The sequence below is a fragment of the Solanum tuberosum genome, unplaced genomic scaffold (genome assembly GCF_000226075.1).
Source record: "Solanum tuberosum cultivar DM 1-3 516 R44 unplaced genomic scaffold, SolTub_3.0 scf00021, whole genome shotgun sequence".
Taxonomy (NCBI): Eukaryota; Viridiplantae; Streptophyta; class Magnoliopsida; order Solanales; family Solanaceae; genus Solanum; species Solanum tuberosum.
Window position 1 is genome coordinate 1,717,567 of NW_006238947.1, and position 17,097 is coordinate 1,734,663.

The following is a 17,097-nucleotide window of genomic DNA, read 5'->3' on the forward strand; positions in this document are numbered from 1 at the left end:
TTAACTTATAACCAAGTGTGCTTAAAAGGCTCTTAATTTATTAGCACAATGTATTCAAATCAGTAACAAAAAAAAAATGTATATTCCTCTACCACTATATATATAATGCTAAACAAGACTTTTATTTACACTATTCCAAAGTTTATAATATTTTCTTCTTTCAGAGAGTGAAAAAAATGGCCAAAATTGTGATGAAGTTTGCTTTCTTTGTTGCTTTGTTGCTGATCACCATGGGTTATTTTTTCTCTCTCTCTCTTTTTTTTTTATTATCCTCTCCCATCCCTTCCTATAATTTCTTTGTCCTAATTTATATGACATTTTTTTTATTTTTTTAAGAGTTAAACAGTTTAAGTTTGATCGAAATTTGTGCATGGAATCTTCAATTTTTTTGAAATGAAATTTATATATTTCTAAACTGTGTAAAACGTAATATAAGTGACAATAATTGACAATTCAAAATATTTAAAAGACATGAAAAATTTACGGTCAAAGATAGATTTGTTTGAATCACGAAATTCGAATGGTGAAACATAAATTGAGATGAAGGGGATACTATTTTATTTTAAATTATGTTTGTCTTTCATTGGAGCAATAAATAAGTTATTTCCGGGTGACGTATAGATCACATATTTTAATTATGAAATCAGTCATTGATATTTATATCTGAATAAACTGCACATATTCTATAATGAATTGTTTTTCATTGGAGCAAAAAGTAATGTTATCTTCGTATGACGTATACATCACATACTATAACTGTGAAAGCAGTCACTAATACTTATATCACGTATTCTATAATGAATTGTTTTTAATTAATTTTTGTTTATATAGTTGCAGATATTCCAAGTTCTAAGGTTGAAGCAGTTCATGTATGTGATAATCCAGAGGATTGTGAAGCACGTTGTCCTCATAACCTAGATGGACCATCTTCTAAATTTTTTATTTGTGTTCATCATAAATGCATTTGCTGGTCCAAGAAAAAGATGCAAATTGCTACTACACAAGGAGTGATAAATAACAAAAATTAATGTATTTTTTTAATTGAATTGATGTGGTCTATGAGATCCTGAGTAATAATATATACATGTTGCATTTTTTATAAATGTATACTGTGCGTTGCTTTGTTCATGTTACTATTATGTTGTCGTTGTTTTTCTTTAAATCTTGCTTTTATTATATTTTTTGAGTTGAGTGTATCAAAAACATCCTCTCATTAGATGTCTTGTATTTTGAAGGAATTAAATCCACCCACTTTTCCTTGTTTTAAAGTAACCGTCAATAGGAAGGATATTCCAAAGTTGTTTAACTAATTAAAGAGCATTTTAAAGCTAAATTAACGAACAACGAAGGTAATTTTTAACAAATATAACGAGAGACAAAGTTGACCTTCTCTCTATAATTAATGTAGTAAATAAACCTTATTTTTATGTTGTAATTAGTTTCTAGACATATGCATTGTGCATGTACTTCATAACATCAGAATCAGAAAATTTAAAAGTCACAATTTCTTTTTATTAAAACTATATTTGTATTACAAAACTAAAGTTGTCAGAGAGAAAGTGCAAATCCTTATATATAACCAAAGTGAATAGCTATTTATTTTTTGGAAAGGATAAAAAAAATTATTCAATATTTAATGGACATTTTTGTTTTGATTTTGGAGACTTCTCATTTATAGAATAAAATAAGTATGGTGGTTCATCAGATTACATTAATGACAATTGACAAGTGAGATTTGCTTTTACCCCTATATAATGCATTTTTCCCAATCAAAATCAATTAAAAGTTCTAATTAATTTGTAGAAATTGCAGTGCAAAAAAAATTAAATCATGGGCAAAGCTCTTATGAAGTCTACAACATTTGTTGTTGCTCTGTTGCTAATCATCATGGGTAATTGTTCATCTTTTTTTATTATACCAGCCCTAATTTATCGCTAAATTATAATTCATCGTTTGATAAAAAAAAAAATTTGATAATTCATCACTAAATAGATCAGCCATCGATTTTTGCTATTTCATCATGAAATTTTGTCCAACCATAATTTTTTGCTATTTCGTCATGAAATTTTGTTCATCCGTAATTTCAGTTATTTCTCTTCTTTTTTTTTTCTGAAAAAAATTATTTGCCCTAATTTATCACTAAATTATAATTCATCGTTTGATAGAATTTTTTTGATAATTCATCACTAAATAGATCAACCATTGATTTTTTTCTATTTCGTCATAGAATTTCGTTTGGCCATAATTTTTTGCTATTTCGTCATGAAATTTTGTTCATCTTTAATTTCAGTTATTTCTCTATTTTAAAAATAAAATAAAATAATTTGCCCTAGTTTATCACTAAATTATTATTCATCGTGATCGATAGAATTCTTTTGATAATTCATCACTAAATAGATCAACCATAGATTTTTTTTCTATTTCGTCATGAAATCTTGTTCAACCATAATTTTTTGCTATTTCATCATGAAATTTTGTTCGTCCCTAATTTCGGTTATTTCCCTTCCTTTTTAATAATAATTTGCCCCGTTGCTAATCATTATGAGTTTGACCCTCTTTCTAACTCTCCAAATACCACAAAAAAGGATAGAAATAAGTGACAGATTAATCTTTTGCTAATTTTAAATATTAATAATTATATTTTAGTTTATATTAAAAATAGTGATTTAATTTTTTAAATATTTTTCAGTTGCAGATATTTCATCCAGTAAGGTGGCAGATGCAAAACTAGTAAAATGCCATGATAGATATGATTGTGTTTATTGTTTAATTCCAGAGTGTATTTTTCATGAATGTTTTTGCATTACCAAGTCAAAGTTTGAAGTGACTTCTATACGTGGTGTTAAACCAGAGAATTAATGTTATGGTGAAAATTTATTCATGCTTAATATTTATATCTACAAATATTGAGTGTAGAATAAGTTTTTATGATCGATATATCAAACTTTTATCATATCATGTATGTTTCAATTTCCTAAATAAATGTAAACCTCAAAACTCCTATGTTAAGTAATAGCACATGCTTCCATAATTACAAGATTTGATAAATGAAAATAAGATCTGACAAATATCATATCATAATCAAACCGTATAATGGTCTGAGCGACCAGACTTAACATAAATGTAGCCATCAAAATCATTCTAAAAAGGGAGAAAATATTTGGAAGCTACATATTAGGAAAAAAGGTCTGAAATATATCCAAACTTTGATCGAAATTGTTGTAACAATACCGAATTTTGGAAAGGACCTTTTACCCCATCCCCTATTTAATAGTGTATTTTAAAGGTATATATGTGTCCACGTGGACATCATAGATATTGCATCAATATAAATAGTAATGTATCCACGTGGACACATATATATCTTTAAAATACACTATTAAATAGTGCAGGGGTAAAAGGTCCTCCATAAAATTTGGTATCATAACGACAATTTCGGCTAAAGTTAGAATATTTTTCAGACCCTTCTCCCTACATATTATAATGATATTTTGAAAGAGAGATACAATGTTGAAAATCTGAATGAAAAATTGTGTCACAAAATTTTATTAATATAGAATTTTAATTAACTGCATAAATAAAGTAGTAGACTCCTCCTACAAACAATATTCAACTTTTATTAATACTACAAAAAAATGAATATTTTTATTAAATTATAACTATTAGATTCCTACAATAATTAAACGATTAATTATTGTAGAAAAACTATAGCAGTAACAGATACAATATCTAATACATATATGGTATGAACGACTCTATTTCTTCCTATTATTTTCATTTTGTCCTTTATTTTTGAGACAATTGTATCAAGGCTTATTCTGTTTTTTATTCGTATTTAGAAGATTTTATATTTATGACACCAAATCTTGAGGGTGTATTTTTTTAGTTTCCACATTGTTATTGATTATGAAACTCAATTATTGACTTTGATGTATAAATTCAAAATTTGTATATGCTTACCTTATCTATTTGTATACGATTTGTTGATACATTTGATTTGTATAAGTTATGAAAAAATCATAATAAATTACCTTGTTTGTATATTGGCAAGTGAAATATACAAACAAAATTATGAAAAATACTTAAATGTATAAATACAATTTTTTTATATACTTACCTTGTTTGTATATTGGCAAGCAAAGTATACAAACAGAATTATGAAAAATTCTTAAATGTATAAATACAATTTTTTTTATATACTTACCTTGTTTGTATATTGGCAAACGAAATATAAAAGCAAAAATTACTAGCAAATGAAACTATAACCATGGAGCGTAATTAGACAAATTAATGACGTAGCTAAAGAGGTTTATTTAATTTAATCTCATTTGCTATTTATGAAATTTTCTCCTAAGTGCTTATTTTTATTGTTTGATTCCCGGGTGTATAATATATTAACTTACCATCAAATTAGTTGGGAAATTAGCATTTACTGGCAATTGTTAGTTTCAAAGATTAATAGTAGTAACTTATTAAGAGATTTTTCTTTATTAATTGTATTTGACTAGAATTCTTTGGGAGAATATAGCAATTACTGATAATTGCAATTACTAATTTCAGGATATATTCTTGACCCATTGGTTTAGACTATTTTGACCTTTAATTTAGAAAAGAAAAATTACTAATTTCAAAAACTGACATTATTAGTTAAGTTGTTTGTTTGGTTTATATTTTTGGAAAATTTTATCAGCAAAATGTATTCAAATCAATAACCCAAAAAACTATTGTTGACCAACTGCTTCTATTACTCTACCACTATATATATTATTTGAAACAATACCTTTTTCCAAATCATTCCAAAGTTTATAATATTTTCTGCTTTTAGAGAGAGTGAAAAAAAATGGCCAAAATTGTGATGAAGTCTGCTTTCTTTGTTGCTTTGTTGTTGATCACCATGGGTTAGTTTCTCTTACTTATTTTAAAATTTTGTTTTAGTCATTGTTAAACGAATACATGAGTCTCGGAGCAACGATAAAGTTGTTTTTATGTTAACTATAGATCACGAGTTAATTCGAGTTGTGGAATAAAATATGATGTTTGCATCAGGATAGACTTTTACATTACAACCCCTTAGAGAGGATGCACCAATCCCCGACATGTCCGGGTTTATGATGTCGGCTATGGGCTCACGTGAATTCAATAACTTTTGTCCCAATCATGCATATATATTTGATTGTGAACCTTATTAATTTAAGATGGTAGTAGAACTGTAAATTTCAAAACCTTGAATTCATCTCTGAATTTTAAAGTAGATATAGCATCACAAAACCAGGTTCACCCCAACCTAGTATTTTCAACGCGTAACATTATAACTTATGAATAAAAATACACTAAACTTGCAATATATAGTATGTTTGAATACCGTAGAGCTTAAATCATGAATTTGCTTCTGCCTTTAATCCTTGAATCCTATATGAATACTGAATATTTTATACATCGAGCCATACTTTTTAATTAATTTTTGTTTATATAGTTGCAGATATTCCATGTTTCAAGGTTGAAGCTATTCATGAATGTGACAATGAAAGAGATTGTGAACCACGTTGTCCTCATACTCTAGCACCTGTTTGTATTGCTCATAGATGCATTTGCTTGTCCAAGGAAGACATGGAAATAATGGCTACTAAACAAGGAGTCATAAATAACAAAAATTGATGTATTTTATTTGATTAATAAATTTATGTAAACTCTGAGATCTTGATCTTGAGTTATTATATATACAAGTTGCAATATTTATGCATTTGATCATTGTGTTTGGTTTAATTTATAAGAGTACTTATGAGGTCATGAAAAATTTTACTAAAGAAAGTTTATTATTTGATGTTGATGAAAAGATTTGATATCGGATAAAAAAAGAGAATTTTGGGTGAGGCTGTATTGCTACTAAAAAAGTTTATTATTTGATGTTGATGAAAATGGTTTGATATCGAAAGAAAAAAGAGTTGGCCGGAGTGTGTCAACGTCGGATGTCCACGGAATATATTGGGGACGAATTGGAGTGTGTACTCTCAAAATTGGAGTACTTTTTTATCAGCTAAAGCCAAATTTAAATATTTATTTATGTATTATGCCAAAAATAAAATTGATATCACAAAATGATAGTGAACATTACTAATATTTTTATATTTCAACCATAGAAATTACAATAATTAATCTGAACTCTTATATAAGCAATGACCTATATACTAAAATAGGACTCTTCACAACATGTGTAGAGTCACTCCACACAAGTGAACTACTAATGTAAAAGGCCTTTGTGTCAACAAATTTCCCACTCAAATGAAACTTGAAAAGATAGCCTCTCATTTTTTCCACTAAATGACAACAACGTACTCGGTTTCACAACGATCGAGACCCCCTCGGGTGACTCAACCATCGAGTTATAAATAACTTTTTCAGCAAGTACAACATTCGTGACAGTAAAAAAAAACGTCGCAGAAATATGAAATTTTGAGGTAATTGGAGGTGCATGGATGTCATAAATTAGGCCAGGGTCCAATGCACCTATTGGAGCTTTCCTTTGGTTGGATCTTCGTAGGTTTGGCTAAAATAGAAAGAAAAAAAATGTAAACTTGGTCAGAATTTAAATGTGTCAAAAGTGGTTAGATTGGTAAACATTAGTATGCACTACTATATTACCATTATTGAGACTTGAAACATAATACAATTCTATAGAAACATGAGATGTTTGATACAGTGGTATACACAAAATTTTATGTAAGTAACGTCATTTTTATCTTATTATAATATAACATGGATCTATTAAGTGATTCTTTATGTAAGAATATGTTCAATTTAAGGCTCTACTTCCTATTTAATTTCAAACTATTACTTACTTTATGTTATTTTTAAGTAATGTTTACTTATTGAGTATGTATATATGTAATGTATGTATGTTTCCAAAACGATACCACCTCGTTGTTGTATGAATGAAGAGATGGATGGAACATAGGTTCAACTAAACTTAGTATATTTTATATGCACACAATAAAAAGAGAAAGGTTGAACGTACTTAACATAGGTTCAACCGAACTTAGTATATTTTATTTTTACTTTCTATACATAGATAATATTAGAAATTATTACATCATTTTAAAACATCTTAAATAGATAAATACAAGTAACTGTCCATAAAAAAAATATCAGTAACTTAAAAAATAAATCAAGTTACTTGTTATAGTAGGTAATAACTAGTATACTGATAATATAAAAAAATAATTATACTATCAAAGAGACGTATATAAGTTAAATTAAACCTGAGTATATATTTTATAATGTATTTTTTCATCATATTGATATGCAAAAAATTGCAATTTATAGTACTTTTTGTATAGTTTTTGAATATCTAAATTTTTTGTTTAAAATATCAAATTAATGTAATCTAATTTAATTTTGAAAATTAGTCAAATTGACTTTCGAAAAATTCAATATGACAAATAAAAGTGGACGGAGAGAGTAGTAACTTATTAAGAGATTTTTCTTTATTAATTGTATATTACTAGAATTCTCTGGGAGAATATAGCAATTACTGATAATTGCAATTACTAGTTTCAGGATATATCTTGACCCATTGGTTTAGACTATTTTGACCTTTAATTTAGAAAAGAAAAATTACTAATTTCAAAAACTGACATTATTAATAAAGTTGTTTGTTTGGTTTATATTTTTGGAAAATTTTATTAGCAAAATGTATTCAAATCAATAACCCGAAAAACTATTGTTGACCAACTGCTTCTATATTGCTCTACCACTATAAATATTATTTGAAACAAGACCTTTCTCCAAATCATTCAAAAGTTTATAATATTTTCTTCTTTTAGAGGAAGTGAAAAAAATGGCCAAAATTGTGATGAAGTCTGCTTTCTTTGTTGCTTTGTTGTTGATCACCATGGGTTAGTTTCTCTTACTTATTTAAAAAATTTGTTTTAGTCATTGTTAAATGAAGACATGAGTTTCAAAGCAATGATAAAGTCGTTTTAATGTTAGGTATAGAGCACGAGTTAATTTGAGTTGTGGAATAAAAGATACTTGTGTTAGGGTAGAATGTTACATTACGACCCCTTAGAGGGGATGCACCAATTGCCGACAAGGGCGGATGCAGTGATTCTATTCTGGGATTCCGCGCTTCAAAAAGTCTTTTTTGATGCGTCTGTAATAGCCTATGTGTCTCAAAAAAGAATGTGTTACCCCCGCCCCCCTTTTCAGTAGATAAGATTAGGATGAAAGGACATCTACGATGTCAGTTTGGTTCACGTGAACTCCGTAACTTTTGTCTAAATTAAACCATGCATATATATTTGATGGTGAACCTTATTAATTTAAGATCGTATATAGTAGAACTTTAAATTTCAAATCTTGAATTTATCTCTGAATTTTAAGATGGATGTAGCATCACAAAACCAGGTTCACCTCAACCTAGTATTTTCAACGCATAACATTATAACTTATGAATAAAAATACACTAAACTTGCAATATATAGTATGTTTGAATACCGTAGAGCTTAAATCATGAATTTGCTTCTGCCTTTAATCCTTAAACCCTATGTGAATACAAAATGTTTTATACATCGAGCCATACTTTTTAATTAATTTTTGTTTATATAGTTGCAGATATTCCATGTTTCAAGGTTGAAGCTATTCATGAATGTGACAATGAAAGAGATTGTGAACCACGTTGTCCTCATACTCTAGCACCTGTTTGTATTGCTCATAGATGCATTTGCTTGTCCAAGGAAGACATGGAAATAATGGCTACTAAACAAGGAGTCATAAATAACAAAAATTGATGTATTTTATTTGATTAATAAATTTATGTAAACTCTGAGATCTTGATCTTGAGTTATTATATATACAAGTTGCAATATTACTGTGTTTGGTTTAATTTATAAGAGTACTTATGAGGTCATGAAATTTTTTACTAAAGAAGTTTATTATTTGATGTTGATGAAAATGATTTGATATCAGATAAAAAGAGAATTTTGGGTGAGGCAGTATTGTTACTAAAAAAGCTTATTATTTGATGTTGATGAAAATGGTTTGATATCGAAAGAAAATAGAATTGGAGTGTCAGCGTCGGATGTCCACGGAATATATTGGGGACGAATTGGAGTGTTGTTAGTTGATGTTTCTAGATGTGCATTCTCAAAATTGGAGTACTTTTTTATCAGCTAAAGCCAAATTTAAATATTTATTTATGTATTATGCCAAAAATAAAATTGATATCACAAAATGATAGTGAACATTACTAATATTTTTATATTTCAACCATAGAAATTACAATAATTAATCTGAACTCTTATATAAGCAATGGCCTATATACTAAAATAGGACTCTTCACAACATGTGTAGAGTCACTCCACACAAGTGAGCTACTAATGTAAAAGGCCTTTGTGTCAACAAATTTCCCACTCAAAGAAACTTGAAAAGATAGCCTCTCATTTTTCCCTCTAAACGACAACATACTCGGTTTCACGACGATCGAGACCCCCTCGGGTGACTCAACCATCGAGTTATAAACAACTTTATCAGTAAGTCCAACATTCGTGACAGTACGAAAAAACGTCTGCATGGAATTGTGAGGTATTTGGAGGTGCATGGAAGGGTAATTGAGACCATCTGTCCCATTAGCTAATGGGAAATTTGTGCAATTGAAAGTGCCATTTCCTGCAAATTGGGCTATATTTGAAATATTGTTGCCTTCTTTGCAAAGAAAACTTATGTAGGAATTTGTGTCAATGTCAAAAATTAGGCCAGATGCTAATCTCTTTCCTTTGGTTGGATCTTCATAAGTGGCTAAAATTGGAAAAAAAGATTAAAAAAATGTAAGGGTGGTCAGAATTTAAATGAGTCAAAGTGGTTAGATTGGTAAACATTAGTATGCACTACTATATGACCATTATTGAGAGTTGAAACATTATATTATACAATTCTATAGAAACATGAGATGTCACAGAATTTTATGTAAGTAACTGTCATTTTTATCTCATTATAATTATAATATAACATGGATATATTAAGTGATTTTTATGTAAGAATATGTTCAATTTAAGGCTGTACTTCCTGCTTAATTTCAAACTATTATTTACTCTATGTTATTTTTAAGTAGCGTCAACTTATTGAGTATGTATATATGTAATGTATGTATGTTTCAAAAGAAAATATATTCTCTCACACGTCTATAAGATTTGGTGAAACGATGTCATATTACTTCTTTTTTTCAAAAGTAGTATTTCAAACACAGGTGATACGTGCGATATAAGATATATATATATACTTTTTTTGTTCAAAAAGAATGTCACAATTCCTTTATCATTCCATTTAAATAAGACGGATATACCTTTCTAAATTTGAAAATGATTTAACTTGAACCTTCATTTCATCCTTAATGATTGTCGAGTTCTTATAACCACACAAATGTTATTAATTCCATGTTTAAAATCAAACATTTTATAAATCTCACAATTACTTAAATGTTTGATATATGTAAGATCCAAAAGTTTCAAAAAAAAATTAATTTCACGTTCAATCAAAATATGTCACATAAATTGAAACGGTTAAGGAAAATAATCTCACCAGTAGTCATTAAAGCAGATTTAACCAATCAGGATGAAATATCTATCATAACAATGTTGAAACTTTTCTCTCTTTCTCCCTTTTTAAATATTATTTTTAAGGTTTTGGCACCCATAAAATCATTTAATAACATAAGGATTATTTGATTAAATTACACTTTATTTCTTAAAAAATCATACATATATATATGTGTGTGTGAGAGAGAGAGAGAGATTATACCTCTCATTTATTAGAGGACGGGTAGATTTGTTTTTAAGACTATAAAAACATGCAATTAATACCTTTTTAGTTTTCCAAAACGATATTATTTTAACCAATTTATTTGGAAAACACGACAATGAAAAAGAATTAGATGAGTATATAACAATATATTATGTGATGTGTGAAGAGGATAAGATATACGTAGATTTTATATCTATTTTTGTGAACGTAAAAAGTTATTTTTAATAGACTCTCGACTCTAATAACGATAAATAATTGGCTAAACAAAGGGATTTACATGTACCTTTCTTTCATGTGAATTTGATCCATTGCTTAGAGAAATAAGCATACAAAAATTGAAGAGAAGAAAAGAAATGCACTTTAATACTTCCATTATTTGATCTTTAATTTTTTGTGTATGAAAATATGCAAGTGAGGAGAAGCATATATATATATATATATATTTATATAATAGGTGACATTGGAGATAGGTTCATCTTATTTGTGCAGTCGTGATGAAAATGGAATTTGATCAAAGATGGATCCATATTATTTGGAATTTATTGTCCAACAATATGAATTCATTCCCAGGCCCTGTACACAGACTAAGGGAGTTGGACATACCCAAGCCGGGCTAGTGATTGGGGTGAAGTCGTAACAATGTAACTTGGATCACCCCTTTTCACGAAGAGCTAATACAAATTGTTGGGTATTTTGGTTTGATTGCTTTACCACCCAAAAACAAAAAGAAGGGAGCTACGTCTGAGTTAACCTTGGAGATAGATAATGAAGTAAGACCCCAAAAAAGAAAGGGAGCTATGTCTGAGTTAAGACTGGAGATAGATGATGAAGTAACGCCCAAAAAAAGAAGGAAGTTGCGTCTGAGTCTGAGTTAAGCTTGGAGATAGAAGTCTTCTTTCCTTTCTCGATGATGAAGTAAGACCAAGTTCATGAACTTATTATCTTAGATTGGAACAAGTTGACAGGACACAAGTTTAATGGACTCAGTATGGGATCCAATTGGTCTAGGATCAATCATTCATCATAGTAGATGAAAAATCTATCAGAAGAGAACCAAAATAGAAGCAGATGATCACCAAAGGTTACCCTTTGTTTGCAGGAGGAAGAGACATCAATATTTCAGACATGATGATCACCAAAATTCTCAGAAAACATGGCTTATGACAGTAGAACGATTTAACTATCGAAGAAAAAATGATTCTCACAGAACACGCGTTGAATGTTATACCTGTTCATCTACAATCTAATGTCAGCCTCCTACTGTTGACATGAAGAGAGTTTATGCTAACATCATTGGATAGCCTAACACAAACTGTGCTATCCTACTGCGGAAGGAAGCTACGAACCGGTATCAGATCAACAACACATGATATACTGTAGAAAATTTTGGTGCTAAGTTATAATAGCAGATCAGAACAAAAGATAACATACAGACAAAGTTCATGAAAACTAATAATTCCAAAAGATTTCAGAAGTTGCCAACATTCTCAACATCTAGAGGAGCCAAAGGAGGTTGATGAGGTTGATAACATAATCCAGTAGAGGATCGATTAAACAATGCCTTCGCCTGCCATGGATGATTTTCCGATATGGACAACTAATTCAAATGATAATTTTGGCTATAGATCTATTTGGGAAGAGCTGAGCAGCCACTAAATATGTTTAAGAACACAATGACCAAGATCAAGATGATCTGATTCTCAGAAACAAAGCAATTGTCGATTTCAACCTAATCGGATACCTTCAAAAACACTATATATGTTGCTCTAGATTTCAACAAGAAGATAAACAACACAGCTCAATGTATCTAGCAACACAATAATAATCTTATGCTTGGCATCATTCATGATCATAACATTATCAAACATCAGAGTAACTAAATGTCGAATCAACAAACATAAAACTCGAATTCAAAATTTGATTTTGAATGTCCTAAGGCACAGATATATGAGAATAATAAGTTTTTGATAGCCCCTGTTTATACTACTTAAGAGGCGAATTCAGGATTTCAATTCGAGTTCGAATAAATAAGCAAGTAAAATTGCAGAAAAGCAAAAATATAATTCAACAATATCAAAACACAATCTAATAAACAAAATCATAATTTTTTAGCCAATTCTCAACAATTTTGTTAATTTAGATACCAAAAAAGCAAAATAGTTCTAAAAAAACGAGAAAAAAAGTTCCTTGCAAGTTAAAAGTAAAGTAATGCTTTTGCTCACAACATCTCTTGTGATTTCCTCACGCATCTCTTCACCTTCTTCACAAATTCCGCCCTATTATCCCTCCATTCCTTAGCAGCATCAACATTCGCCGGCGATTCATCATTCGGACTGGTAAGCATCGAAATTATACTCAGCATAATACTCTCCACCGTATGCACCGGCGTCCACCGCTCACTCGCCAGCTCATAATGATTCGGATCATCACCTGGTGGATGAAGAATCGATATACAAACCCTACCGTCAGAATAAACATTCGGATGCCAGATCTCCGTTGTGAATTTCACCGTCGGTGGATTGTTAGGGTAATCCGTCGGAAAACTCATTGTAGCGTTGAAAAATCCGCCGTCGAATAAAGTTTCCGGTGGACCGATGATTGAGATACTCCATTCAAAAACGTTGTTCTCATCGACTAAACCGGCGGAGAAGCCGTCGACCGGATGACGGTTTAGGTCTTTGAGCTGTTTTTGGAGGAGAAGAGCGGCTTGTGAAGAAGCCATTATTATTATTTTTGTGTATTTGTTTTTATTTTTAACAAAAAGAGAGAAAAGAGTTTTTCTATTATTTGAGAGATTTGTTTTCTATAGGGGGTATATATAGGGATTTTCTTTTTCCTTTTTTTGTGTAAGTTTTTTTATTTTAATTAATTTAGGAGTGGGAGTTCGTGAATAACTGGGAGACGGAAGGTTGAAAAAGAGGAAAAATAATTATTGGGTTAAATATTACCTAGTTTATATTAATTACTAACCCCTTTTTTATTTTCCAAATTTGTGTTGATGGTTAATTTTAAGTTTTGATAGTGCGTATTCCAAGAAGAAAAAAAAAGTCTTACTATGGTTATAGATTTTTTTATTATGGCTAAAATATGTAGTTTAAAGTTAAATTATTTTTAATTACAAAAGGTAAGTTTTTTTTTTAGAGGGACATAAAAGAAAAGTTGTGTCGCATATATGGATCATGTGATAATATTGCTTGATCGATTATTGTGAATATAATTTATGTTACGAGTTCAAATACCTCTTTACAATAGTGTTCTTCTACAATAATAATAGTATATTATAATGACAGTTTTTTAACTGATTTTTTTGGGTAAATCAAGAGTTTATCGGACAATTATACACTTATAATTTATGTTGGTACATTGAATGAATAATAATTATATATGCATCATTTAAGGTAATTATATTTCTTTGAATTGTGTACTGTGTGAGGGGCGATTAGAAGCAATTCTTGAGAGTGAATATTTTTCTACTGCTCGTTTTTATCAATAAGTTACCTGTTACTATCTTTACCTTTTTTACACCCCACTTGTAGAATTTAAATTACATCTTGAAATTGCTAATATACATAACAATAACAATATATCCAGTGAAAATCCACAAGTGGGATCTGAAAGGATAAATGTTCGCAAATATTATCATTATCTCGTAGAGGTAGAGAAACTGTTTCCTAAAGACCCTCTCGACTCAAGTAAAGAAGGAGACAGTGAAGAAAAGATAATAAATAGTAACAACAAAACGGTGCAAAGTTTACCAGAAAGAAGCAAAGATAACAATAGAATACTGTGATAATCAATAAACAACATACTAGGACATATTATTGAAAACAAGAATAAACAATACTATATATTAAAAACAAGAACTACAATAAATAACTAGTACGATGACAAACACTAACCACCCTAAGCAAGACAATCTTGTGCTACCCACTAACCTACTAATCCTTAATACGTGTTCTCCACACCTTCAGAGTTTATAAATATCAAATGCTCAATAAACACCAAATAATTCTCTTGAAATTGCTAATATACACGCAACACAAGGGGATAACTTAATACTAATACTAATACAAGCTTACAATCTACATCCTCCCCTTGTAGTTAGTTACTCAAACAGTCTATAAATCAATCTGTTGACAGCGTACCAGCCCCGCAGCTCCTCCGTAGCATAGCCATCTCTCACTGCCTTTGTTCATATTCCATCTTATCCGGTGGATCGACAAAATTTTGGGAGTTAACTTTTCAAATTTCTGTCTCGATTGTGTTCCTTCTTCTTCAGCAGCTTCCGGTTTCTGGCTCGTGGATTTTGTTTTTGTTTTGGATGTTTGAGATGCTAACTCGTCATCGGATCCTCCTTCAACGTTTGGATCATTGCCGTAACATAGAGCTGCAAGATGAAAAGACGCAAACATGCTCAGAATGGGTATTGCGGAGTTATAATTGAGGTAGCAAAATTGGTAAAATGAAAATCAGTAGAGCAGTTCAATATGTTACCCAGGGGTTGTTCATCTGATTGCTCTATCACTCGTTTATCCTGACCATGAGGAGATCTCGGGATAGCATCACGCCATTGTTTCCCTGAGTATATCATTCGGAAGGGAGTATTTGGCACTGGAGTAACAACGCTGATACCTGATTCATCCTCGGAAAATGATCCACAGAGAAAATGTGGTGCACGAGTTCTCATGGGATCATTATACATTTTGCTAGCAATCTGAGTATAATGGTAATATGAATAAGGTCTCTGATTGGACAAGCAAACCGTTTACATCTAACATAATACATACTTGAAGGAAATCATGCCAAGCATATCATCATTCAAGAAAAGTACCACTGAATGTACGAGGCTACATTGAATAGTCGAGAGACCAGGCTGCCGAATGAGAAACATGGCCACTGCAGCTGTTAAAGCTAGCAGATTGTATTGAGAGAGTGAAGCATTTGAATATTCTACACAAAATGTGAGATTAATGTTGGGCGTACCATCATGCATTTTCATACTCATCAAGTGCTTTATTGATTGTGCAGACTCTCATTTTGGACTTGTCTTGTTTAAATATAAGAGTAGAGAAACCTTTTTTTTATAGGTATATCAAGAGAAACTTGAAACAAAAATTTCTAAGACGTTTGGGGTGATAAATCAAGGGTTCGAAACTGGAAGAGTTAAAATATGCCAAAAAAGCTGTGCCATTAGAGCATATGAGCACATTAAGGAAAATAATCGAAGTGATATATATATACAGAGAATAAACAGAGAAAGGCTTGTTGACTTCGTGATGTTGAAAGGATTTGTAACTAAATGTGGCTTATACATAGGGAATTGGACGAGTGGTTAAAAGTTGCAGAGGAGACCAGTCGTTATTCAAGAGAGAATGCATAAATGTATGTTGTAAGCTCAGATTTTACCATATCTTTCTTTCATTTTCATGTTTATTGATGGGTACAGTGGAAATCAAAACATTAGACGATAATGAGATTCTTGGTATACAGTATCCTGAACTTTTTTTTTTTTGACAAGAAATTCTGAACATGGTTATACTGATACGAAGTCAGCATCTTGTGTTAGAAGTAAGGCAGCAAGGGATTGAAACCGAATCTTTAACAGACCTTTTTACAATTAACATAAATCATATAGTTACTGTGCTCTCATATCAATGAGAACAATGGATTCATGACGGGATTGTAGGGGTTAAATTTTAACTAAAAGGAAAAAAGAAAAGGCAGATTATGGTACTACATGGAGAAATATTGTAGTTCCAGGCTAGTTAAATGAAAGCATGGATGTCAGTGTCAATGGACAATTTATCTTTTGAAATGTCCTCCTCAAGGGAACTGTATAGATTTCATTATGTTTTACCATAAACTTCTTTAGTATAACTTTTCTATCCCTTTTCCAGATATCTATGACCACGGTAACAATGTCAACCAGACCCTTCTGAATATCTCAATACAACGACAAATATAGCAGGAAAAACCATAAAAAGAACAGATTTAACAAAAATCATCTTAACCAGTACACACCTGAAACCGAGCAGCTGTACCATCTACCCCACAGTATGCAACCATGCCTAGAACTCGCAAAAAAGTTTAAACAAGCATATAAGGTAGAATTCAAGGAAAATGTAACTTTATCTATCGATATCAAATATGTATTCCAGTCGCACAATGCCCCCACCCACAACACCTGATCCCTTAGAATTAAGCTGATCCTTCATTGTCATCCAAGTTGTGCCATAATGCATAGAAAGTTAAGACTGCATACCCTTCTCTTCTACCCCACCCTCACCCCCCACCCCCCCAAGT

The 17,097-nt window shown here is 30.5% G+C and overlaps 2 protein-coding genes across 3 annotated transcripts in view; both read right to left on the reverse strand.

The window, feature by feature from the left end:
- Nucleotides 1-12,880: 12,880 nt before the first annotated feature.
- Nucleotides 12,881-13,577, reverse strand: LOC102605351 (ubiquitin-conjugating enzyme E2 7-like). The gene has a single exon (XM_006341054.1). The coding sequence runs from the start codon at nt 13,514-13,516 to the stop codon at nt 13,013-13,015; it is 504 nt and encodes a 167-aa protein (XP_006341116.1). The 5' UTR covers nt 13,517-13,577; the 3' UTR covers nt 12,881-13,012.
- Nucleotides 13,578-14,669: 1,092 nt separating this feature from the next.
- The window catches only part of LOC102605692 (uncharacterized), an 11,498-nt gene continuing 9,070 nt past the window's right edge, over nt 14,670-17,097 (reverse strand). The window contains exons 11-13 of one of the 2 annotated variants that reach the window (XM_015306003.1): nt 16,816-16,862; nt 15,289-15,508; nt 14,670-15,181 (exon numbers count right to left, since the gene is read on the reverse strand). In XM_015306003.1, the coding sequence (XP_015161489.1) occupies nt 14,913-15,181; nt 15,289-15,508; nt 16,816-16,862 (536 nt within the window). In that variant the 3' untranslated portion in view covers nt 14,670-14,912. The remainder of the gene's footprint in view (nt 15,182-15,288; nt 15,509-16,815; nt 16,863-17,097) is intronic. The other variant, XM_006341055.2, reaches the window with a different exon arrangement.